Source organism: Mauremys mutica, chromosome 2 (genome assembly GCF_020497125.1).
Source record: "Mauremys mutica isolate MM-2020 ecotype Southern chromosome 2, ASM2049712v1, whole genome shotgun sequence".
Taxonomy (NCBI): domain Eukaryota; kingdom Metazoa; phylum Chordata; order Testudines; family Geoemydidae; genus Mauremys; species Mauremys mutica.
The window spans coordinates 259,720,241-259,746,772 of record NC_059073.1 but is presented as its reverse complement, the minus strand read 5'-3'; the positions used below and the strand labels follow the sequence as shown (position 1 = coordinate 259,746,772).

The window sequence follows — 26,532 nt, the reverse complement described above, 5'->3', positions numbered from 1 at the left end:
CCTGTTCTTCCTAATTGGTCTTTCCATTGGACCTTGTCTACTATTTCTCTGAGATAGTTGAAATCTGCCTTGAATCATGTGTGTGAGAGTAGAGTTTATCTGTGTAAACTCCCCTTTGCAGATCCTATTGATCCCAGAGTGGCTAGATGAAAAAGGTAGTTTTTGTGGACCAGCCAATCCTGCTGCTAAAAGGATTAAAGTTCTGAACACCCCTGCACTGTTTCAAGGCCTTAGCCTGTGCTGAGTCACATGACAACTCCAGAAGCAGTGCTTCCAGTAAACAGAAGCCTGCTCAAGTGGAAAGGTGAGCGCCAGTCTGGGTTCTTTGTACCAGACCATCCTGCAAGGCTCTCCTGTGGTAAAGCCAGGATTGTGGGAGCCTGAGGGAAGCCTGCCAGGATTCAATTGCAGCCCCTAGAAGGAGAGCTGTGAAGAATCTTCAACTAAGAGCCACAAGGACTTGAACTGCGAAGCCCTGATAGTAGGGCAAAGAATTACTTGAGCCCAAAGAAAGGCTAAAGGAGCTGTGAGTTTAAAGGAATGTAAGTACTTGTACCTGGAAGGGTAAAAGGGACAACTTGTGTTTATTTTGTGTTATGGGTTAATAAACCAGTCTCCACAAGTTGGAATTATATTTGAAATATGTAGGTGCATGAGATTTCAGAGGGAGATATAGAAGCACTGCTCCAGAGGTAAACTGAGGCAGCAGCTGACCCTTGCACAATCGGCCTGTTCATCAAGCCAACTTCCATGAGTTTGTGTGCGACATGATGCCATTAAATCAGTACAAAAACAGGATTTCTACAGTGAATTAAAATGCAAACAACTAGATTTTATTACATGGAACTGAGACAAAAGATACCACTTGACAGTTGCCACAGTAGTGGCTATAAACATTAACACAGGTATAGATATTATTTAAACCAAGAGAGAGAGGGCTGAAGTGCTGTAAAACATAGCTATTGAAGCACTGCAAAAAATAGTAGTCATTGAGCTAGTGAATTTGAAAATGCAAATAAGTCACAGTGCTGTTTAAGACCTAAATCCTGCCCTGTGCAGCATCAGTGTCCATGGGGAGTCCTCCAGCCACAGGAGGAGGGGTTGCAACCCTGTGAAGGAGCCTGTTCAACTGCAGGCAACCAGCACAAGATTCTACATCATCTCCACTCCCCTGACTGCAGCAACGTGGCAGGATCTGGCAGGATCCTTGGATTATTACAACAACAGTTAGAGGCCAAATGATTTTATTTGCCTAGGATAAAATGTATAATTGTCTTAAATAATAATTCCCCAATATTGGGCCAGCTTCTGCCAGGCACCAAGCACCCTCCTTTCACACTGTTTTGTCCACACAGGTGGAGTTCATCCCTTTGGACAATCTGGTCTACTGTGAGAAATAGAAAAAGATTTAGAGGTCGGGGTATGATATGGTGTTTACTTTCCGTTACGGAAGACAGATATTTTGGTTGATAACGAAGGAACCCACCTGGTATGGTCTATGAATATCTCAGTATCAGAATTCATGAAGCCTCTCAGCTTCCAATTCAATTAGGGCTAGATACTGCAAGGTGCTGTGCACCCTCTACTCCCTCTGAAAAACGTGGAAGCTGATAGCACTCACACCTCGCAGCAGGGACTCAGCCCTTTGTAGAATTAGTCCTTTAGTCAAGATAACCCATCAATATTTTTGTAAACTGCTGAAAATGATGCTGACAAGAATAAAAGAAAATAGAAATTTAGAATTTGGCCAAGGTACCCACTCTAAATCATTTCCAATTACATTGAAGCATTGCTCCTGTTATACACAGTTAATAGAGGAGACTATTCCTGTTTTATAAACTTACATTTTTTTACAAAAGTAGAAAAATTAATTTGACACATTTTATTGTATGTCAAAAGTGTTCTCTTTAATGTGGGGTTTTCAAACATCTCTCCCTACACTGAGTAGTTCAACGCTCCATTGCAGAAACAAAATTTTTATTATTCTTTGAAAGAAAATGCTACATACTAGAGGGAGAAAAATGGTCAGTAGTTCAAAGGGAATGACAAATGACTATGCCAGGTAAGCTAGTGACAACTCAGGACTACATCCTGTCCTGTGCTGCACTGGTACCCAAGAGGGATAAGAGGAAGTTAAGAGTCTTATTACATCATGTAAGAGGGAAAAATCTCGCCATAGTGCTCCAGCAAGCCAACAGCTAATATCTGCAACATACCTGTGTGGGCGTGATCTATGGATGAGGGACTCTCTTTAGGCTCCCGACCTGTTTAGACCCAATTCTGCAGAGTGCCAATTGTCTCCTGACAAATGCTGAGCAACCTCAAGTTCCATTCAAGTGACTGGGAGTAAAGTGCCCTCAATTCACTGAAGATGCTCAGTACTTTGCAGGCATTGTTCTGAGGGCCCATTATATGAGCTGTTGAGTACTTCCTGCCAGATGCTGCGTACTTACAACCAGAGTTGACTGTGCTCTGAATCTGACTGGACCTTACAGGATCTGGCCCCTATGCACATACAGAAAGCTCAGTTTGGGTGCTCACACTCTGTTCCTGATCAGAGGGGCAGAGAAGTGTGCTGCCCCTTCCCATCATGAGAAATCTTGCCTTGAGCAGCAGGACTCCTGCAGAGGATGCACTGGCCAGGATTCCTGGTCCACCATACTGCACCAGCCAAGGTAGGATTTGGTCCTCATATCACTGTCAGACCCTGACAGCTTGTCTATTTTATACCTACTTTGGCCCCTATAGACCAAAATCGTACCTAATAAGTCAGTCTCTTGTTTTCCATCAAGGAGGGGTTGGAAATGTTTCAGAGGAAAACTGATTGCATAATAACAAAAGTGTTAGGATTCTCTCAGACCTGGGGAGCTCTAACCTATATATAAAGGTACAAACAGGGAAATAGTTACAATACTGGGAAAGCCAAAGCCTGGGCCCCGGTCAGATAACCACTAGCTTTCCATGAGGAAATAAAGAATAAGGACTGATTCGACAAAGAGTTTCTCCATCACAAATCCTTGCTCTCACATGGAGTTTTAGTGAAACATGAGGTAATAACTAGTTGTAGGATCAGGCAGAACAAAATCAGAAAAGGAGGAGCAAAACTTCAGAAACTAATTATATACAGAACAAAATATCACTTGCTGGAGACACTGAGCTCCTTCAACTTCCATTGAGTGCAGTGGGAGTTGAAGAGGGCTCCCAAGTACATCCAGGCAGTGCTCAGCACTCTGCAGCATGAGTGACTTTTGAGAAACATGAATTCCTGACATTTGAGAATCCTTGTTCTCAATGTGAGCTTGCACAAACACTACAGCACAAAAAAAAATCAAGGTTATTTCTTCAAACTGACAAAGGATTAATAATGGTGATTAATAGTTCAGAGAATAGGAGAAAGATAAATATTTCAGAATTCAGCAAGAGTTTCTGGCTATACTGTACTGTATTTTCATGCTCATCAGAAAAGCACATATGAGAAATAGACTATTTTAACAGAAAAATCCAAGCATTTATAAAACTGGTTGATAATTTTCCACTCTTTCCAGAAGTGCATCAGAATATCCAGGAGAATAATACCTGAAAAAGAAACATTTTGTCTGTGTATTAGACAAGGGAATATATATGATGCTAAATATTTAAATTATATTAATATCTAGTGTATTTATTAGAAAATTGCTAGACTCAAACTCTGGTTATAGCTCAAGAAGATCTGTAATTATCCACCTGTAATCCTTTAAGAGACTGTTTCTGTACTACCATGCATTTTGTGCTGTCATTTACCCCTGAGCAAAATGACTGTAAAATGCCAGCATTCAGACCTATAGGACCAGATTTTCAGAACTGCTCAGTATTCAACTAGAGTCAGATTTTCAAAAAGAGCTCAGCTCCCAATTAGGCACTTACAGGGAGTGGCCAGTTTTCAGGAGAGTTCAGCATCCAACAGCACTCTTCTCAATGGGAGCTGCTGGGTGCTGAGCTCATGAGAAACTCTGACCCTTAATGCAAAGCATGAGTTTCCACAGAATGTCTGTCACAGCGTAATGGTTTGCGGCTGCCAGAGAAATGCAAGTGTACATGTCAAAAACTAATGCAAAGGCAAACAGTTGATTAATGTACAATGTTAGTAACAGTGATCTTGTAACAATGTTTTATGGCAATGATCTTATTTCTGTAATACCAAATGACTGATGGAGATTACATTATTCAAGAGATTTTTATTAGAGTAGAAATTCACTGTGACTTTACTGACCTACTGCATTCTGACTGGCTTTGAGAACAGACCAGTTGTGTCCCTCAAGTAATCAGAGGCCAGCATTTGTTTATTGTTATTTTTTTAAGTAAACTGCCCTTTTCTGAATAAGCTTGCTGCTGACTGGTTGAAGGCTTTTTGGTTTTGCTTTTTTAACTGAACTATACCATTTACCTAAAGGTTCACTGGTGAAAATTCACAAAATCCTTCCAACCCTGCAGATCTCAAGCATATTACACTGTAGTTCATGGTTTGATATAGATGCTAGAATTTTGTCTGCACTTGGATTTCCTATAAATACGCTTAGTTTAAACTTCATAGAAGTTAATTTTAAAATCCGGGTTCATTTTTATGTACACCTGGAACTGATGTAAATCCACACATGCCCCAGTGTGTGTGCAAGTCAGTGCTTATGCCCATACACAGCTATGTATGCAAAATCTCACCCATGTGCATCAGGATATTTCCATGTCTAAGTCAGATGTGCACTTTTATGTTCACTTGTTTGTAAATTAAGCCGTAATTTTATGACCTACAAAAACTGTAAACTACAAAGGATCATTGACTTGGTAAATCATTCATGGAATTTTAAAAAACCTATATCTGTGGGGTGAAATCTCCTAAAGACACCTAAAGTAATTATTCATTCTGTTAACCTATGGGGTCCAGGGGAGAATTTTATCCTTTATTTACCCACAAATAAAGTCCTAACAAAGGCTTTTGAAAGTCCATTGCATACTGATGTCTTTATGCTGGAATAGTTTGTTTCTATTCCAATGTGGCAAGATAAGACCAAGAAAAATGACATTAAATTTTTCCAATGCTTTGCTTAGAAACAACCATGGTCAAAGTCTCTCTCCCTTGAGAAATTTCTGGAGAATTTCCTTTGTCAGTGTGATTCTTTGAAGACTTTGCATTGAGGAATTTACAACAGTCAAGTTGCTCCCTTTTTTACAAGCCAATAAAGCTTACAAAAACTCCATCCTGCGTTCTTGATGTTACATGAATATCAGACTTAAGAGAGGTGGATGAAGTTTCAAAATCAACACACAGACAAGGAAAGGAATGAGGAATAGAAATAGCTGTACATACCTCAATACTTCCAAATCATATTATCCGAGAACAACAAATAAGGTTTGAATACAGACATTATCAATTTATGCCCAATAGGCTAGCTGTATTTATTCTTAATTCTAAAAGTTATTAAGAGTGGAGGCATGCACCCTAGTTGTATAAGCAAAATCACTCCAGTGCTATACCAGAAAGAACCTTCAATCTACATAGTACTGAAGTCTTGCACTGCTAGCTGTCTAGGTTTTTATACCATACCCATCAGCATAATATCTGAGACTTGTATTACTTGTATTATTGTGTATGTTCCTAAGAAAACACAGTAATACTGTATGTCTAAAGAGCCGTACAGAGCCATTGCTGCACATCTCTGAACACTGAAAGCCTTAACTACAAGGAGATAGGAGTAAGGTTTGTTATAACTGAAATGTGTTCAATGAGAAATTCCAAATGCTAGCACAGAGGGGGTTAATAATGCATGGAATTTGTCTTTGCTTCATTCTCCTCACTGATTTTCTATAGAATTTAAAACTTTATATAGTTGTTTGTAAATCTATTATTAGCTTTTGTGAAAATAACTTTCCAAATGCAAAGTAATGCAGTTGTCTTCCTGAATCTGCAGACAGCCTGAAAAAGCAGCTTTATAGGACAAATCCAGCCCTGACCTCTGAAGCAGCAGAAGTGCCCCCGGCAGTGGAACCAACATGGTTCTACTGCACAAAGAGGCAGGAGGAGGAGCTTAAAGGGCACATTTTCTTCATTACACCAATGGCATGTTTCTTTGCTTCCCCTAACAAAAAAAGTAGTTTGTAGCAAAAGGAAACATGAAGTACAGCCAAAAAATGTAAACAAATGTTTTTTTTATTCTGTATAGTTACTCTTCATAGCTTGAAAATGTCTTGATGATTCTTTACCCTTTTGACAGTCACTGAGTTTTCCCTTGCAGAAGCAAACAGGATTCCATTTCTGTGCAACTTCTAATTTGCAGCAACTATTAGCCAGTGCTTAACTTGTGCCAGAGCTTTCCAGGACTGAGCCCTGGCACCTCTAGACTTGGCAGCTCATAGCCCCAGCACCTTTGGGCTTGCCGTGTCAGTTATGAAAGTTAAAAAAAAAATTGCTTGAGTCCTGGCATCTAATTGCTTGAACCCCATCACCTCTTTCACTACAAATTAAGCACTGCTATTAGCTAACAAATGCTGTTTACTATAGTTAAAATTGATGACGCTGATGCAAAGAACCAGTACAGGGAGTGCAACAGTACAACATCCCCGTGAGTGTATTGCTGAAGTGAAGAACTGGTAAATGGATATCTAGAATTCAGGAGGAGATTTCCCTCCTTATTATAAGTTAAGGTTGGTGACGTTTTGAGTGCCAACTATTTAACAGTAATTCTGTATTCATCAAGAGCAAAACTCGCCTTGGTGCAGACAGCTAGTGCATGGTCCTTTATATAACACTTGAACCTCCTCATGAGGCTTAGGGAAGGAGCAGCTGTGGTTGGAGCAACAGATCAGGAGGCTCTCTCCATCCTGGTACTCTGAAGGAAGTTTCAGTGAAGCCTCGGAACAAGTTAGCTCAGAGAACGGTGTTGGGGAAGCCAAGGGGAAGTCAGAGGAGGCACCAAAAGATACATTACCTGTATTCCATGTATGGGGCAGAAACTGCTACTGCTGCTTACTGATTGGCATGGCATCCAGAAGGGTGGTGTTGCAGCCCCAGAGCCTGCCTGGTGGATGTGGGAGTTAATTCTATTCCCCAACTCCCACTTAGTTCCCTGCAAAAGGGCAATCTTGGGCTTTGTTTAGGAAGAGGTAAATTTGAACCTGAGAAGCAATTTTAAAAAGATGATAATAAAGCGTTCAGAAAGACAAGAAAGTATCTGTCTAATTTTGTGTTCATCCAACTACTCTTTCGGGCTGATAACCAAAGATGATCATTAATTTTAAAAGAGCATTCACACAGACCTTAAATTATATTTCAAATCTCTCATTTTGTGCTTTGAAGACAATCTAACAATGTAACAACTATGAATTGCTAGGACTTCAATTTCCTCACCTTACTATTTCCTCTGGGTAACAGTTGTTAATAGTGTTGATGTACTCTTGAAGAAGTGAACCCGGCTCTGCTTTTATCTCTTGAACTTTTTTAAGTCCACCACTTGTTACAAAGAGACGTCGTGCTTTGCTATCATGCGGCAGCACCTACAAAAAATGAAGTACATAATGAGTGTTAAACTTCCCTTTAAAAGAGCCTTCTACATTGGTAAGCTTTAATATTAAAAAAAAAATCAGAGAACATACACAGAGAATAAGATAAAACAGAATTGCAAGCAATATTCAGAGACGTAGCACCTCCTGTAATAAAGGTTTTATTTTAACTTGTTGGTTAACTAGGAACAATTAAATCTTGAGCCACCTTCACTAGGCTGCAACATAATTTGACCTGTTAATTTAATATACATCGCTGTAAATCATAAAAATGCTTATGACAGCTTTATGCAATTAATATTTTAATTGTTTCTACAAAACAACATGCCTGCGAAGTTTAAACAAACAGAAAACTAACATGGAATGATAATTGCACCTGTCCCATTACCACTGACTTAGTTAAGTCTTTTATATTGATTCACTCAGTTTATTTGTACAGTAGATTTTCCTATCATTCTTATGATCTAATATGGATTGTTACTATCAACTCAAGTTCCTGGATATTAAAAACCATGGATCAAATCCCACAGTCCATCTGTGTAGCCATGGATGGTCCCTACAGATAGCAAAAATGCACTGTTTGCTGCACAAAGGAGATGGAAAGCAGAAGTGGTAAGTCAAGGGATTTGGCAGCCCCCCGAATCATGCTGATATGCAGCTCTCTCCAGAGGAGGAGGAGGGTTGTGGGCAGGCAAAGAAGAATGGCAGTAGTTGGCCAGTGGATCTACTAGGCCAGAATGGTATGTCGAGTGAAACAATGAGCTGTCAGCTACATCTACATCACAAAAATAGCCAAGATTGATTAAACATGGTTGTACCCAACCCTATAGGTTAAACCCTACATGGGCAAAAGCACTTTATAACTTGATCTGGCCCCATTCATATTAGCTGGGCAAACCAAGTTTTAAATTTGGTTGTGTTTCAGTTGTTAACTAGCACCTTGGAAAAAAAGAGCAACTATGCTAAAAGAGTGGGGAAAGGAAATGAGACACGTTCCCCATCAGGCAGATGAGCTAACAATTTAAACAGACAAACTTCATTTCTCTAGTTCCTTTTGTACCATATAAAACACCCCCAGAAGGATTAAACAACAGAGTCTCCTGGCCCTCAGGTAGAGAGGGCAAAGGGAGGAAGCAAGGAGCTTGACCCCATTATCACTTCATGCAAGGGCCAGAAACAATTACAATCCTTTCACTGTGGAACTGCTGCATCCAGGGGCACAAACTACCTAAAAGAGGATAACAAGGGGGTAAGCCACATCCCTTCCTCCCTCCATACTGGCTCGCAAAGCTGGCTGCAGGGAGCAGGATGCACCCTCCCCTTGAGTAAGAGAGATCTTAGGGAGGGACTGTGTCTCTCAGAGAGGCACAGTCCCTCCCTCAACCCCCACTGAGACAGTGTGGTGATGCACAGACCTGTACTTAGGGCATTGCTCAAATGGCCATAGCTTCCCCACAGTGAAGTGCACTTTAGACAATAAAACTTTTACTTGGCTACAAGTGAGCTGATGGAAGCAATCTCCCTAATGTCCAAGGACAGAGAATTTCAGAGTTATGGTGCAAGAGAAACACTTTTACTGTAAAGAACGTCATATAAATGTATACATTATACATAAACCATCCAAACATAGTTTATTTAATGCAATGGGTGAGGAGAAGCATAAAGAACCAACATGTCATTCAATATAAACTGTGTTCGTCCAAGCCATTTACAACATAAGAAACAGCAAGAATCCATACAATGGGCAGCTAGCTACCAAGAGCTCCCTTTATTACTCACTGTGGTCAGCAGAGCTGGTTGGGAATTTTCTGACAAAATATTTTTTCATCAGAAAATGCTTATTTGTTGAAACCATTCATGGAGAAGAGTCAGTTTCAACAATTTTTTTCAACTTGAAAAACTATGTTTCAAAATTGTCAAAACGTTTTAACTTTTTTTTAAATGAAAAAAATCCATTTTTCCAGGTTAAAACTGCTTTTCCTTTTGAAATGTTAGTTATAGTAAGAAAGAAAAAAAAAGAAAGAGAGAGTTACTCACCTTGTGCAGTAACTGAAGTTCTTTGAGATGTGTGTCCCTGTGGGTGCTCCACTTCAAGTGCTGGTATGTCCGAGCACCATAGATTGGAGATTTTCAGTAGCAGAGTTCGGTCGGGACACATGTGCACAGTAGCTGTCTCACTGCACTGTTGGAGTCTCATCTAGTGCGCACACAGCCTGACCCCTTTAGTTCCTTCTCTACTATAGAGTCCTTGTATCGAACTCCAAAGTAGAGGAGAGGAGGGTGGGTAGTGAAGCACCCACAGGGACACACATCTCGAAGAACCTCTGTTACTGCACTAGGTGAGTAACCCTCTCTTCTTCTTTGAGTGCTGTCCTTGTGGGTGCTCCACTTCAAGTGAATATAGAACAGTGTCCACTATGGTTGGGGGGACTTTGGAGTTACATGCATAGTGGAGGAGAGGACTGTTAGGCCCAGCATGGCATCAGCTCGTGAGTCCTGTGTAATTGTTTACTTGTTAATGAATGTATGTTCTGAGGCCCATGTAGCAGCTCTGCAGATCTCTGAGATATGTGACGGGTTGGACCCCCTTTTTGGGGTGTCACTGGATGTGCTGAGGTCCCACCTAGCCCACCTGTCCCGACAGCCTGGGCTCCCCCTATTCTGTGCTGTTGTGACAGGTCCTCAAGCTCCTTTCCAGCACACACACAAGTAGGGACACACCCAACTCTAAAATCACACCCCCAGAGTCTGCAATCAGCTCTGTGTGAGAGGACTCAGCTAAGGGATTGCCCAGCACTCCTGTGCACACACCCTCTGGTGTGTAAACCCAAAATTATATTGTATTGCGCTTTATAGAGCTCTATATAGCAAAAGCTCATGGAAATTGCCCCCTCCTTCATTGTGGCGGAAGATATACACAGTTCTTTGCCATCTCCCCCGCCCCCATAGTTATGATTTGCACAAACTGGGTTTTAGAAAACAAAACCAGTTTATTAACTACAAAGGATGAATTTTAAGTGATTATAAGGGATAGCAAACAGAAAAAGCAGATCACTGAGCAAAATAAACAAACACACATCCTAAGCTTAATTCACTAAAGAAACTGGTTACAAATAGTAATTTCTCACCCTAAATGTTGTTTTAGGCTATAAGTGAGCTGATGAAAGCAATCTCCCTAATGTCCAAGGACAGAGAATTTCAGAGTTATGGTGCAAGAGATACACTTTTACTGCAAAGAACTTCATGCAGAGTTTCTGCAGCTTCGAGTTTCAGGTATTTCTCTTCATAGGCTAGACCCCTGTTTCAGCCTGGGTCCCAGTCCTTTCTCCCCAGATCAGTCTTAGGTGTTTACAGAAGTCATCCTGGATGAGGATTCAGTGAAGAACCAGCGACGACCTTGATTAACTCACTCTCCAGCCTTAAACAGGATTTACATATGGTGTGAATCTTTTGTTTCCTTGTTTGTGCCTCCCCCCCTTCAGTGGAAAAATACCAGCTCAAGATGGTGTCCTGTACCAGGTGACATGATCACATGACCTTGCAGTGTCAAAGCAACCATGAGACAAGGTTTATTTTTAATATCCACAGGAAGGAACTCCAGGAAGATGGGAAGTCAGCATCTTCAAAGACCCATTGTCTTTCCTAATGGCCCATTCAGGCTGATTGCATTCTGTCTGGTGGGTGTTCCCCAAGTACACACACAGTTGTAATTGTTACATAGTCAATATTCCTAACTTCAGATACATAAATGATACATGCATACAAATTGGATAATCAGATTTAGTAAATTTTCCAATGATATTTCACAAGACCCATCTTGCATCAAATAAATCTTAGTTATGCCATATTCATATCATAAGCATGTTTCTATAAAGAATATGGGGTGTAATGTCCCAGTACATTGTTCAGAAATGGTATAGATGCTGCCATGGAACACATAGAAAGGCACCTGATCCCCATTGGTGGCTCAGTCTTATCTGTTTGATAACATAATTGGATGCAGCTCGAGATCCACTTAGATAGTCTCTGAGAGGATATAGCGGAGCCCTTGGATTGTTCTGTTGTTGAGATGAAGAGTCTTGGGACTTTGCAGAAAGATTTTGTTCTATTCAAGTAAAAGGTTTTTGCTGGTCGAACATCTAGAGTGTGTAACATGGCCTCCTGTGTGTTTCTGTGCAGTTTGGGGTACAATGTGGGTAGATGAATAGGTTGGGTGATATGGAAAGTTGAAGCTATTTTGGGGAGGAACTTTGGGTGAGGTTGCAATATGATCTTGTCTTTAAAGAAGACAGTCTATGGTGGATTAGCCATTAATGCAACAATCTCACTCACTCATCTGGTGGAGGTGATAGCCACCAAGAATGTCACCTTCATCAAGAAGTGTTGCAAGGAACAAGTGGCCAGCTGCTCAAAGGATGGTCTAGTAAGGCCTTTGAGAACTAGGTTTAGGTCCCAAGTGGTGTGGGGTGGTATACGTCTGGGTAGAGATTCTGTATGCCAGTGAGAAACTGCTTGGTGGTCAGGTGTGCAAATACTGAGAATCCATAGATTTTATGATGAAAAGTGGTGATCACTGTGAGATGTGCTTTACTAGAACTTGTGGACAGTCCTGAGTTCTTCAGTTCTAAGAGAAATTCTAGTACTAGCGACAGTGGTGTAGTATTGTTTGTTCTGACGCCATGCGGAGAATCTTTTCAATTGATGCAGGTATGTGCTGCATGTGGATATACATCTGCTGTTCAATAACATGTTTGACTTGTTCCAAACAGGCTAATTCGTGCTGCTGGAACCATGAAGGGGCCATGCTTTCAGATGGAGTTTCTCTAGGTTCAGATGGAGGATCTGACCATTGGCTTGAGAGAGAAGATTTGGTCTCAGTGGGAGAGTTCATGGGGCGCAAACAGTCATGTGCATCAGGTAAGGATAGCAGGTCTGCCTGGGCCATGCTAGGGCTATCAATATGATTTTGGCATTGTTGTCCTGTATCTTATGTAGGACCCAGGGGATTGGGGGACTGGCAGGAGTGCATATTGGAGTGCTGTGTCCCATGTGAGGAGGAAAGCATCCCCTACAGATCGAGGTCCTAATCCCGCTCTCGAACAGACTAGCAGACATTTGTGATTCTGAGATGTAGCAAATAGGTCAATGGTGGGTAACCCCCATCGTTGGAATATATGTTGTAAGTAGAGCCCTGCATGGATACAAATTTATATCCACGGATTCAGATATCCACGGATATAAATCGGTATCCATGGAACTTCAGGGACCTCCCAGGAACCGCAGTGGTGGAAAGAAGAGAATGTTGGGCCGCCATTCCTAGGAGCCAGCACTCCATGCAGGCAGCTTCTCCAGTGCAGCTGTACCATCCACAGGCCTGCCCCCGTCCCTTCCACACAGCTGTCTGCTTCTCCTGTCTGAGGGTGTGCGCACTGCTTGAACACAAGAGCGTGACCAGGGACAGCTGCCAGTGAGCCTGCCCGCCCCAGTGGGCAAGGCTGTGGGCAGTACAGCCATGCCAGAGGAGCTGTTGGCGTTGGATGCTGGCTCCTGGGAGCAGCGGCCCCACATTCTGCTCCTTTTGCTGCTATGGTTCCCGGGAGAGCCCTGCAGTTCTGCGGATGCTGATTTAGATCCACAAATATCCGCATGGATATAAATTTGTATCCACATAGGGCTCTAGTTGTAAGACTGAGGGATTCATTTCCCATCTGTGTTCCTGTGAGAACCATCTGCTTAGAGTGTCCGCTGTGGTATTTTGACATCCAGGGAGGTAGGAGGCTGAGATGTCAATGTGGTGATGAATACACCAGTTCCAGAGTTTTATGACTTAAGTACATAGGGAGTGGGATCGTGCACCCCCTTGTCGGTTGATGTAGAACATGCATGCAATATTGTCTGTCATCACCCATACCGTCTCATTCCTTATGAGCGGAAGGAAATGGAGGCAAGCATTCCGTCCCGCTATTAGTTCCAGTATGCTGATATGGAGATGTGTTTCCACTGGTGACTACCTGCCGTGGATTGTATGATGATCCAGGTGTGCATCCCAACCTATCAAGGAGGCATCTGTTGTGATCATAATTGAGGGTGGTTCCTGATAAAAGGGAATCCCTGAGCAGAGATTTTCCTGTTTTGTCCAACACTGAAGGGATTCTAGTACTCTAGGAGGTGGTGTTACGATCTTGTTCAAACTGTGTTTGATGGGTTTGTATACGGAACTCAGCCAACCTTGTAGGCAGCACATGTGTAGTCTCACATGTTTTACCATGAATGTGGTGGCTGCATGTGTCCTAGCAGTTGCAGACAGGTTTTTGCTGTGATTCGTGGACTGATGAAAACTGTCTCTATGAGCTTTTTTATCATCAGAAATCTGGTTTGCGGTAGAGATGCTCTGGCTTGAACCGAATCGAGGTGTGCTCCAATGAAGTCTAGTTGTTGTGTGGGTAATCAGTGCTAACTTTTGTATGTTCAGTTGCAGCCCAAGTGTTTGGAAGAGGGTAGTAGTTGGTTGGGTGATTTCTGTCATTGCTATCCAATTGGGGTCTTTCAGGAAGTAGTCATCTAGATACGGGAAAAACACGATTCCCTGCTTGCACAGGTGCGCAGCGACAACCGCAAGGGTTTTGGAGAAGACCCTTGGTGCAGTGGACAGTCTGAATGGAAGCACTATGTACTGGTAGTGCTCATGTCCTAATAATGTGAATCGGAGGAATTGCCTGTGAGCTGGGTGAATGGTAATGTGGAAATACGTCTTGTAGGTCAAGGGCTGAAAACCAGTCCCACTGTTCCAGCGCTGGGATCACAGTGCCTAATGTGACCATTTTGAATTTCTGGGAGCGGACAAACGTTATGTTTTTGTAGATCCAATATGGGTCGCCATCCTCCATTTTTCTTCTGGGTCAGAAATAATGGGAATAGAAGCCCTTCCCTTTGTTTTGCACACGTATTAGCTCCACAGCACCTAGTTGCAGTAGGTGATGTAGTTCCTGCCTTAAGAGGTGCTTGTGAGAAGGGTCCCTGAAGAGGGACGGGGAAGGAGGTAGGGTAGGTGGGCAAAAAATAAAGTGGATGGCATAAGCTGATCGTATGATCTCTAGAACCAGTGGTCCTTGTTGCGAATTCCCATGTTTGATAAAGGTCTCAATATATGGCCAAATGAGCAAAGTGGCGCTGTCTTGAGTGGGAGGTCATTCAGACCCTTGACCAACAGTTCAAAATTGTTGCTTAGTAGATGACGGATGTGACACCGCTGATTGGGGTTAAGATGGTTGATGTCTTTGTGGTTGGTGTCTTTGTGGTTGGTTTCTCTGCCTGTTGGTGTTTTAAGGTCTGGTATTCTGGCAACTACATCGTGTGTCTTTAGAATGATGGTAAGATTGGTAAGGCTTTCTTTTAGCTAGTGATGTGTAAATGCCCAGCGTGCGGAGTGTTGCACCAGGAGGGCGACCCTACATTGCAAAGTGGACGAGGTGTATACCTTCCTTCCTAGGAGGTCCAGCCTTTTGTAGTCCTTATCATGAGGTGTGGATTTAAAATGTTTAGATCGATGGTTTGCCACCTCGACAACCAGTGAGTTTGGTGTTGGATAAGAAAAGAGGAAGTCCATGCCTTTGGCCAGCACATAATATTTTCTATCGGCCTTTTTGCATGTAGATGGAATGGCGGCTGGTTGCTGCCACACCGTTTCAGCAGGTTCCAGAATGGCGTTGTTTATTGGTAGTACAATTTTTGAGAAGGACGAGGTTTGCAAAATTTGGAGCAATTTATACTGATTTTCTTGGACTTCTTCCAAAGGTGTGTCCTGGCTCAGTGCAATTCTCAAAGAGTTCTTGAAACTGTTTAAAATCATCTGCCATTGTAGGTGGAGGTGACATAATGGCCTCGTGAGGAGAGGAAGAATTGTTAGGTGGTGACATGTTTTCCTAACCTGTTTCTTCTTCGAGCTTCTCTGTTATATCCTCTGGGACTATGGATGTCATCGCCACTGGGGACAATGGAGGAGACCTAAGTTCACCTCTGGGTGGTGATGAGGTTTTGGCACAGTGGGCTCTATATGCTGCCCACAGGTCCCATGTTGGCCACTGCATGAGAAACGTCATGGGAGGACACATCCATGGTTGTCCATACCATGGGTGCGTGGGCTGTTTATGATGATTTTTCGCCCTCAGACTTTTCCTCCAAGTGGTCTGTGTTGAGGAGGCGAGGAGTGTTGTGGGGAGAAGACCCCCTCATCCTGTTCCTCATTCTCGCTGTCGCTTGGTACCGATGATGTCATGGGAGAAGTGGGTGCATAATGATGCTTCTTGGAGGAGATCCGTCAGTGCCAAGAAGTGGTGATTGGGGCACCAAAGATATCTATATATCGCTCTGCGTTAGGAATTGCTGTGGAACCGATGGAGGCGGTGCCAAGGATTTTGTAGGAGCTGAATGGTGTGCAGCTGTCTTGTGGCTTGTCTTTGTCGGTGCCAGTGGACCCATCATGGCGATATCAGTCAGGGCCGATGGAGGCATCAGTGCCGAGGTCATTGTCAGTGCTGGAGGTGGCAGCAGGCTTGGTGCCATAGCCACTTCCCGTACCAATGTGGTCAGTGCCATGGCGGAGGCATGGCTATGCCTATATCTCGATGCCATTACTACTTTGGGCATGGGTGGCGGCTGACTTGCTGGCTTAGGGAGGCTGTGCACACACACCCAAGCTCTGGGTGGGTGGTGCACGGCCCCTCACCAGCATGGGGCAGGCAGCCCTTTCTCCCCCTCCACCCTGGGGACCTCCCCACTGCAGTCTGCTTGGCAGCCCCAGCCACCCCAAGGCCCAACCACAGCCACCCTAGCCCTCGTCCCAGCTCCAGCATGCTTCCCGGAAGAGGAGCAGCCAGCCTGCCTGGGGCCAACGGAGAAGGGCAAGCAGGAGGGGGCATTCCAGGTGGACTGTGGGTGGGCCGCACTGGGCTGTTTGGGGAGGCATAGCCTCTCTCAGCCTACAATATGCACCACCCATGGCTTTGGGCTCAACGGTACGGCCTGTGCTGGAGGTGCCGGGTGAGTCATAGGCACTGACTTGAGAGGCGGTCAGCACTGAAGGTAATGACCTCACAGGGGAACATTTCTTTTTGTGTGGTCTCCTCTGGGGAGAGGTCGACTCTCACTTCCTCTTTTCTTTAGAGGACAGAGCTGTGCTCTTCCTTGGTTGGTCAGAGAGCCCTTAGCGACATGTTTTGGGAGGTCTATTTTTGGGCTCACCTGCAGCAATTTCTCCATTAGGATCATCTTGAGGCAGAGGTCCCAGTCGCGCTGGGCTCTTGCCTTCAAGTTGTTACAATGAACGCACTTTTGGGGTATGTGCGATTCACTGCGACATCTCACACAGACAGAGTGTTTGTCAGATATCGGCATCGCTTCCCAGCAGGAGCCGCATCTTTTAAAGCCTGGGGAACCAGGCATGTTCCAGAGAGTGCTCCGAAAGGAACATGGAATGGCACAATAAACTTTTCTTTTTAAACAAACTACTAGCTAAGCTAACAATGAATTAGAACTAACTTATCTAAGGTATCTAGCTAATATTTTTCTTTTTTCTCTATATACAGAGGAAGAAGCTGACACACTGCCCCAAGTTCCATCTTCAGCCGAGGACAGTTGAGAAGGAACTGAAGGGGTCAGGTCGTGCGCACGCTAGATGAGACTCCAACAGTGCAGCGAGACAGCTACTGCACACGCGCATCCCATACAAACACTGCTATAGAAAATCTCTGATCAACAGCACCAGGATGCACCAACACCTGAAGTGGAGCACCAATAGGGACAGCACTCGAAGAAGAATATAAAAATTTCAAATGGTCAAAATCAAAATGTAATGTTTCAAATGAGCTGAACCAAGAATTTTTTCAGATTTTCAGTTCACAAACATTTTTGAGATTGACTTTTCATCCCAATGTTGAATGGGGGAAACTTTTCAATACCTCAAAATTTTTTGCAGAATAGGAAAATAGTTTCCTGGCCAGCTCCAGAGGTCAACACACAAGCACCATGGCACTGGTATTTTGAACAAATGTGCAATCCTTACTGATTTAGCCGGATGTATAAACAGCAGCATTTCCAAGCCTGTGGAATGTAGTACTAGATAATATCAGAGAATTTTATTTGGGCATTTCCAGCAAAGAACACCAGAGCAGGACAATCTGGCAGTCTCTACTAAAGGATTATGTAGTATTGTATTTGAAAGAAGAAAGGGCTATAGTGGAGTGGGATTCCCTAACAGCTGGTCACCACGGCAGAAACTCAAAATACCTAAAATCCATGACAGTTATTCACAGTTTAAATAAAATATTTTAATTACATTAATTTTTACCTCTATATTTTGCTTAAATCTGTTACTTAAATAACTGACATAATTGCACATTTTAAAGAGTTTGGAAGAAGATTTAGGATTTTTCCACCTAGTCCAGGACTGGAGTCAAAAGATAAAACACAGAACTGGAGAAGCTTTTACTTTTAAAACAATTTTTCTAATAATTGATTTAATTCGCCCCTGTGCAGAGAGCTTGCACTAGACCTAAAACATGGCTTCAGTGGGACTTAAGCGATGCACTGACCTAGTTGGGTTCTCTGCATAAGGGCTAATTTTCTACTTTGGCAGAGGAGGAAGACAGTGTCTTGCTTATGAGTAAGGCTAAGATTTTCTGACCGTTATTTTTAGTAGTCACAGACAGGTCACCAGCAACAAACAAAAATTCACAAACCCATGACTTTTACTAAAAATAACCGTACAAGCCGCAGCAGAGGTGCACAGCCCCAGCTGCAGCCCTCACCGCAGGGCAGAGGCGCACAGCCCCCGCAGCGGCCACTGGTGGAAGCCACAGGGCTATGCGGGGAGCATAGCCCTGGCTCCAGCCCCAGCCACAGCTCCAGCCATGGCTTCAGCTGGTGATAGATAATATATTTGATTGGACCAACATCCATTAGTGAAAGAGACAGAGCTCTGTGTAGTTCAAAAGCTTGTCTCTTTCTCCAAGAGAAGGTGGTAGTAAAAGATATTACCACACCCACCCCCCTTGTCTCTCTAATATCCTGGGACCAACAAAGCTACAACAACACTGCAAACATGCTGTTTAGGTAACAGATGGTTAATCTATCATTCACCAAGAAGAGCCTTTTCTTACCTTACTGAACTGCCCAACTACGTGTTTCAGAATATTGGGAGGTGCATCATGCAGCAAGGGTTCAAGTGCTGGCAGATATGTGCATTTCTGCAAGATGTTCTTTAAGGCCTTTTTAGTCTATTGAAATGCAAAACAAAATGTCTATAGTAAGACATCAATGAAACAACAATGTGAATTTATGTCCACATTCCTGGTGTTTGAAGTCTGATCAATTTGCTTTTTTGGTCAGAATTATTTCAAAAGGGCAATTTTCTGAATCAAAACTACACAATCCATCAATTAATTTAATAAAGAATCAATTTTCAGCTCATCTTATCAAGCTGCAAAACAAATCTTCAGTGCATCGTATTCCTATTAAGTTATCTAGTCAAAGTCATGGCAATTTTCCTCTGAGTGCAATCGGAAAGGGAGCAGGCCCCCTAAATATAAATTAAAGTACTGTAATACAATAAAAAAGTTAAATTAAAAACATGTTTTTAAAAGATTGTATTTGAGTAGTAGTTTATTAGGAGACCCTGCCAGTCTGGAGCTGCACCTTACACTGCCACCTCTGCAAAGGGAAGTGAGTGTGCATCAGTGTTTGGGTCCTAAACCAGAGAAAGTAATGACCCAATTGTGTAGGACTGCAGGTTCAGAGAACGTTGGCTTTTTCTTTTTTGTGTGTGTGTGTGTGTGTGTGTGTGTGTGTGTGTGTGTGTGTGTGTGACCATTGGCCTTAAAACTCTGAAAATGGCTATATAAAAGTGGGGTCTTACTCAACAAATTTGGGGCTGATCATTCTCTAGTTGCCTTCAAAATGGAATGACATGATATGATAAGAAATATATCATATATTATACGATCACATCATTTCCTGTAATGTCACACAAAAATCTATTTCAACAAAAGGCTAATAGGCAGACAGTAACTTGCCCCATTTTAAATGTGTAATGATAACCCTAAATATGGACTATCCTTTACCCAAGAGTGTTTTTTTAAGCCAGCAAAAAACACATTTCATACTGACAGCACTTATAAAATTGTAAGAAAGGCTTATGTGTACAAAAAATAAAAATACACCATTAGACATCACTCACTGACTGGTGGCATGATAATATTGAATAACAATTAACACACTAATTTTGAAGGACTTAAATCTGATGATTAACAGCAATGCATAGTATTTCAGACACTGTACCTACTTTTACTTGAAGATCTTCTGAGCTTTCTGTTTCCATATACAGGGAAAGCAGCAGTGGTAACACATTTGTTACAGCAACAGCACGTGCATGCTCTGGAGTATGTCTTCCAATCTGTCCCAAGGCCCAAGCAGCCGCTGCCTTAATATGATCTTCTCGTTCCTCTGACAAGCAGATAGACAGCTGTGGCACCCCCTGTAGTATTCATTAAAAACACAAACATTCTGAATCTAGGGCAGGACTAGACACTGGAACAGATTATTAGAAAAAGCTTGTTTCTTCTATTTCTATTTTTCTGGCTTGAATACATTGTAGATGAACATAGGATGGAGCTGTCATTTTTCAAGTCAACTATGTGGCCAGAAAGAATTAAAAAAAAATAATCTATACAAGTCTAACTGGAGAGAGAATATTAAATATGCCAGTTTCTCTGAGTTTGAGGGCAGTTTTAGCGAACACGTCAGCTACTCCAAAGGTTTCAAAGAGCAGATGCCACAATTCAGGCAGCTGAAAGCAACACCACCATTTTTGACAGATATTGATATCCCAAGGTCGTTAGTATTTCTTTATTCACTTTATACTTTTTTTATGAATAGGAATCTTTCATATTATAATTTTTTCCTTTTTCATTGGACACAATTAATCTAAGAATGACTAATATGTTATTACATAGGGAGATGCTGACCCATACTCACATGAGCTGGGACCTTCGTCAGTTAGATTGCTCCCTTAGTCATGCCTAGTTTATAATTAGAATTCTGTATTTTTATAATGCATAGTATTTATTCAACTATCCACTGGCCTTAACACACATCAAAATGTTGTGTTAGATACAATTATATTTAACAAATATTAAACCCTCTTATTGCGTATTGCATGTACGGTAATTCACCTCCCCTCTATATTACTATCAAACATATTCATTTAAAACTGAAAAATCTACAAAACATCAAACTTATTAAATGCAAAATATCATATGCATAGCTGAATCAAACTATATAATGCATTTCAGGGACCAAGATTGTGTGTAAGCATGATGATTGTTTTTGTAAATTTATTATAGTAGTAGCAATGCAGTTATAGTGGTTTAGTAAATTATATGCCATCACAAATTATTGTTTCAAAAAGGATTATAACGTGGCCACAAATATTTGTTTTAACAGGAAACAGGCTATAGAAAGTCACACCTTTTCTTTTCTTTGTGTGTGCAAATGCAACTCAGCATAATTTTACATTTCAACAGACGCTTTTTCTAGTAAACCAATCCATACCAACACAGCAAAAAAGCAGCAACTCATTAAGGACCTTACTTTTCCAGACTGTCCCATCATTTTGAACTTTGAGTAATATTACAGAAGATGCACTCATATCACTAGGTATGTCATCTTGTATCAAAACTATACATGTTGTTAAAAATTGTAATATGGTTAAGTTGTTTATTTAATAAAGGCACACATAAATTATAATTCTTATACTGGATAATTTAACCTAAAAATTATATACAACTGCCTAGTCGCATTATTGAAAAAAAGGGATGTGTTTTATCAGCAGTTTAAGTGCACTGTTACTGCCAAGTGTGAAATGTAATACTGGTGTAGTTTTACTCTTTCCTTAATAGTTATCTGTAAGTACATGACTGAAAACCAGGGCCCTGATCCTACACTTCCTTATACATGTACTTAACTTTAAGCGCTTGAGTAATTTCACTGATTTCAATGGAGCTACTCAAGTGCTGAAAGTTAAACATGTGATTAAGTGTTTGCAGGATCAGAACCTAAGGGACATACAAAACAGAAAAATATGCTGGTACTTCTTCTATGATGTGCGTTACTAAACAAATCAGTAAATCACTCCACCAAATCATCTGTGGGACTATATTCTTCTACGTCATCTACTCAGAAACTCACTGTAATGGCTGTAGGAAGACAATGAAGCAGGAGCTAACCTTGGAGATGATCACTGCCATTGCCAGGTTCTCAGAATGAGCTGCTACGTAGCCAAGCATCATGATGCCAGGCAGCCTGACATTTCCTTTGCAGTTGCCAATACAATCAATCACAGCAGCAACTCCTCCTGCATTGACTATAAGTTGTGAAAGCTGTAAGAAGATAGAGAAATTAGATACTGTAGCGTATCTATCACCATAAAGCACTATACTCAGATGATCCTTAACTATTTCACTCCTGTTTTTTAAAAAGTGTAACTCTATTGTTGACAATCAAATAACACTGGAGTAAAACTGGAGTAATGGAGTGATGAATCAGATTCATTCTTTGGACTTATGAGTGCTCATAATGTAGCAAAACATTTATATTGTGATGAACCTCTCTATTTTCCATTAACTTTACTGCAAGGTAAGCTGGACATTGAATGCTATGGACTTGCCTAATCCAAAAATCTATTTAGTAAGTATTTGCTGATTAATTACGCAGACGAAAATTCAACATGCTAATGACTTGTAGAAATATACATATTGAGCCAGATGCTCATTTACACTAAGGCCCAATTACACCACTCTGAGTGTGTGAAGGGTCCTTAAAGCAAGTGCATGTGTAATTTGTTCTAAGCAGCCTTGGTACAAAGAATAATCAGGACTGGGGTCTTTAATGCCTACTAAACTGTGGCTTATATTTTTCCAAGTGATGTCACCTCTAACATCACTTAGACAGCAGCATTTGAGTGGTTTAGGACATCACCAACATTTAGAGATTATATTAATTTCATATTATGATGGAGGATTTTTCCCACCTATACTGATGGGTATTTTCAGTTTTATCTAAAATTCCCAAAGCATTTTAGGAACAGGACCATTTTATTAATGCAACAGCTTGGTTAGAAGATATTTAACTTTTAAAGCAGTCACTTTAAAAATGTAAATACTCTTTACATGGCTGTTGACTGCAATCACTTAGGGTCAAATCTTGTATCTGTGCACAGCCCCAAAAAACAGAAGGGAAATCCAAGAGACAGGGGAAGGAATCCTCCCCCTCAGGCTGTAGAACAGCTGCAAAGCCATTCCATGACTACTACTGCAGCCTCCAGACCTACCAGCCCCACGCCTCCATCCACTGTCCCCTCAAATATGCATAGGGAAGTCCAGTAGAGATGTGCTCCAAAGCACAGAGGGGGTGTGGACCACTGCACGAGCTCTCCAAATCCTGCTGCTGTACAAGCTCCCTTGTGTTTGCAGAAGGAGGCCAAGGGGACAATTTCCAGAATGTTCATTTAACTGATATAGCTGACTAGTTTAGAAAAATCCTGGGGCCAGAGTCAGCGCTAGTGTAGCACAAATTCCTTCAGTTGATTTACAGCAGGGATGATTTTGGTCCAATAGCTATCAGTCTAAAGTCAAGTTTGTGGATTAGAACTTTCCAGTGTCAATGAGAGTCATTAGGCTTCTATCTAAAGCCTGGTTAGGGCACAAGTATTGCAAATATTCACAGACCATCGTTGCCAACTCTTGTGATTTTATCTTGAGTCTTATGATATTTAGTCTTTAGCTTCAAGCCTCCACTTCCTGTAGTTCAGCAGCCCAGCTTTCATTTCTTTTTAAAAGCAAGTTTTTATGGCTGTGGAAAAAAACCTGAAAATGTGACTCAAGCATCACCTAAAGGCTCAACAACCAGAAGGAAGAGAAAAAAATCCCAGCATTTTAAAATATCTCATGATGTTTAAGCCAATCTCATGATTGGAGGGATAAGGGGGTATCTTGACTCAGAATTTTTTAATGTTTGTGGCTGGCAATATTATTAGTGCACTCCCCATTCCCTGCACTGACACCTACTGGTAAGGAAAAGCTAATTATATATATTATTCCTAGTTTCCTAATTCAATTCATATTCAGTCCACATCTCAGAACACCAACAAAAACATTTCCATATTTTTCTGGTGGAAATTACATAGAGCCTTTTGCCCTCTCTTTTTAAAAGCAAATGACCGAATAATACGGCATTGTATTTAAAATGTAAAATCTAATGATGCGACCTTGTATTTGCATTTTCAAGGTGTTACCTCAGGCGTGTGCTTTGCTATCTCTCTAATTAAAGTTGCAGCATTTTTCTTGACATATTCATCTGAGTCCTTCAGGCATGTGAGTACAACTGGGAAAATTTCTGCTTCAACCCCCATTTCTGCAAGATCCACAGAATGCTTTGCTATTTGGCTGAGAGCTGAAAGCACCTGACGCTGGTAAACAGAAATTGTTTTATAAATTATTATTATACAAACACCCCACAACACACAGAGTGTCATCATACACACAATCTGCTCCATCAAAAAACAAAGCAGCACAGAGCAAACAACCACAGCTATTATATAATTAATTGAGTCAATTCATATGCCAGTCTAATAGCTGAGAGTATTTATTAGTATCTAATAAAAGTTTCTCCTTAGATTTACCTCTTAAAATATGCTATATAACAGAAACACAAATACAATAAGTCACAATTTAACACTATATCTTAAAAGAAAATATAGAAACCTATAGTAATTGTTTTTGCTTGCAAAGCATAAGATTGAGCCCACAGATCTTATATTTAAAATATTCCACTTAAGTGTTTAGCTATATTCTTTTTAATAATGATAATTTATTATTTATTTATAGCTGTAAGAATAAGACAGTAAAACTGTACACAGGAATGGAACTATATTTTCCATAAACTAAACTATAAATATGACAACTTAAGAGCTATTGAAACAAATATTCAATGTATTCCAAAAACAAATACATTATTGTATTTAAATTTTAAACTAAAATGTTTTTATAACACAACTGGAAATGTGCAACTCTGCTTGCCTGTAGCTGTGTTGTACACATAATACCTATTAAATCCATCTAACAGGTTTTAAAGTTTAGGGCTTGGATTTTACATTTAACACCAAATTTGTTTCTTAGATGTTACTATGTTAATCTCTCTGTGCACTGCTGGCCTAGAACACAAACACTATTCACTTGAAAGACTAGTTTCACTGTTCCTTGTTGAAGAGCTATTGAACACACAAAAATAATCAGAACTCTTTATCACCAACTGTGTAGTTATGCTTTTTTGTTAGACATTTCAATAAGAGCTTGCTAAATAAACATGGATATCAATGTCCTCAGTTTAGTAACAAATAATGCCTGGTGTAATTTAGAAAAAAATTTTAAAGTACCTTCAGTTTGGCATCAGGGTTCAGGATCATCTGAGCTAAGTGAGCAATAGCCCCCGCATCCACTACTGTCTGGGCTAACTCTGGAGAATGCTTTGAAATATCACTGAGGGCTGAGGCAGCAATCCTTTTCAAAGCAATTTCTGGCTCCTGGATACAGAGTACTAAAAGAGGAACAGCTCCTGCATCCACCACAGCTTGTGACAGTTCTGTAGGTCCAAGAAAAGTAATTAAGTGAGTATGGGTGACTGACCCTTGTGCAAGCCATTTTTCACCCTGACAGATAGAGCAAAGAAAAAAAGGGAGGGTGTACTTCACTGTCTCGACATCTGCATTTCAAATCAGCCCTCCTGGTTTCATAAACCATGTGGACCAATCCACAACTGAAAAGAATACAGGTCAATAGATGGACCCCCATTTACATGCACACATTTGAGGTAGATTAAGCTGAAATGGTTTGTTATTCTGTGTTTAAAAAAAAAAAAAAAAAGAGTAAGCAGATGTCAGCTGTTTAAGCCCTGGCTATTCTGCACTGATCAATAGGCAAGCATTTTATGCATGGCTAACAACAGAGAAAGCTACCAAAATTTTACCAACCACCCTAATTAGACAACATTTTGTCCATTTAAATTATAAGCAGATATTAATATGGATCATGTGCGAAATACAGCAATACTATTTTTAAAAAAAAACTATATTTTACACTGTTCATTGGGGGAAAAAATGCACCTTGTTTTGTAACACAACCCAACTAGGAGTTGCCACCGTCCATTTAAAAGACATTTTGATGGCACTAAAATATAAATTCTACCACATATATTTAGCTAAAGGAGATGTATGGTCATTGTGAGATTATGCATTTGGGTTTAGCACAACATCCTTAGCTAACTTCATCCTAATTTTAAAAAAACACATAAGTAGCTGACTTATTCAAGAACTGCAGTATTAGAAATTCATTAGCTCTTTCTCTATATTTGGCATTAATCACAGTACTGAAATAAGAAATTATTAGATAACGAGGTGCAAAAACTACATGATAGCCATTTTAAGATGTTGAGGAATGAATACAAAACACATTAGTTTCAAATAACCTGTTAGCGTCTTAAATAAGGTTTTGCTACGTTCTATCCTTGTTATGCACATCTATTCTTATCTTTAACATTTAACTTGGCTTACAGTACCATGGCAACATATGGCTATTGTATTTCAAGGACCTAGCTTAGCTTTTCATTTACATTCCATCAATCAAGGCTTTCCATATTAAGAAACATGTGTGTGTATATATATATATATATATATATATACACACACACTATCTTTCATTAAGTATGTATAGTTATGCAGTCATTATGTTGCTTGTATTTTGTTAGTACCCAAATCATCTTTATGACTATAGGTGTTTTTTGAATTAGTAGACCACAGATGCCCATCCTGACATGCACTGAACACACAAGTTTTTACACTATACTTAGGATTTTCCATGGTTAAAATAATTGTTTTTATGAAGCAATATTTATATT

The 26,532-nt window shown here is 40.9% G+C and overlaps 1 protein-coding gene across 1 annotated transcript in view; it reads right to left on the bottom strand.

Moving 5' to 3' along the window:
* Window positions 1-819: 819 nt before the first annotated feature.
* SPAG6 (sperm associated antigen 6) overlaps window positions 820-26,532 on the bottom strand; it is a 65,175-nt gene continuing 39,462 nt past the window's right edge. Inside the window, exons 5-11 of the mRNA XM_045007598.1 lie at window positions 25,016-25,221; window positions 23,876-24,049; window positions 21,810-21,962; window positions 19,868-20,059; window positions 18,687-18,803; window positions 7,379-7,524; window positions 820-3,576 (exon numbers count right to left, since the gene is read on the bottom strand). Coding sequence (XP_044863533.1) covers window positions 3,510-3,576; window positions 7,379-7,524; window positions 18,687-18,803; window positions 19,868-20,059; window positions 21,810-21,962; window positions 23,876-24,049; window positions 25,016-25,221 — 1,055 coding nt within the window. The 3' untranslated portion in view covers window positions 820-3,509. The remainder of the gene's footprint in view (window positions 3,577-7,378; window positions 7,525-18,686; window positions 18,804-19,867; window positions 20,060-21,809; window positions 21,963-23,875; window positions 24,050-25,015; window positions 25,222-26,532) is intronic.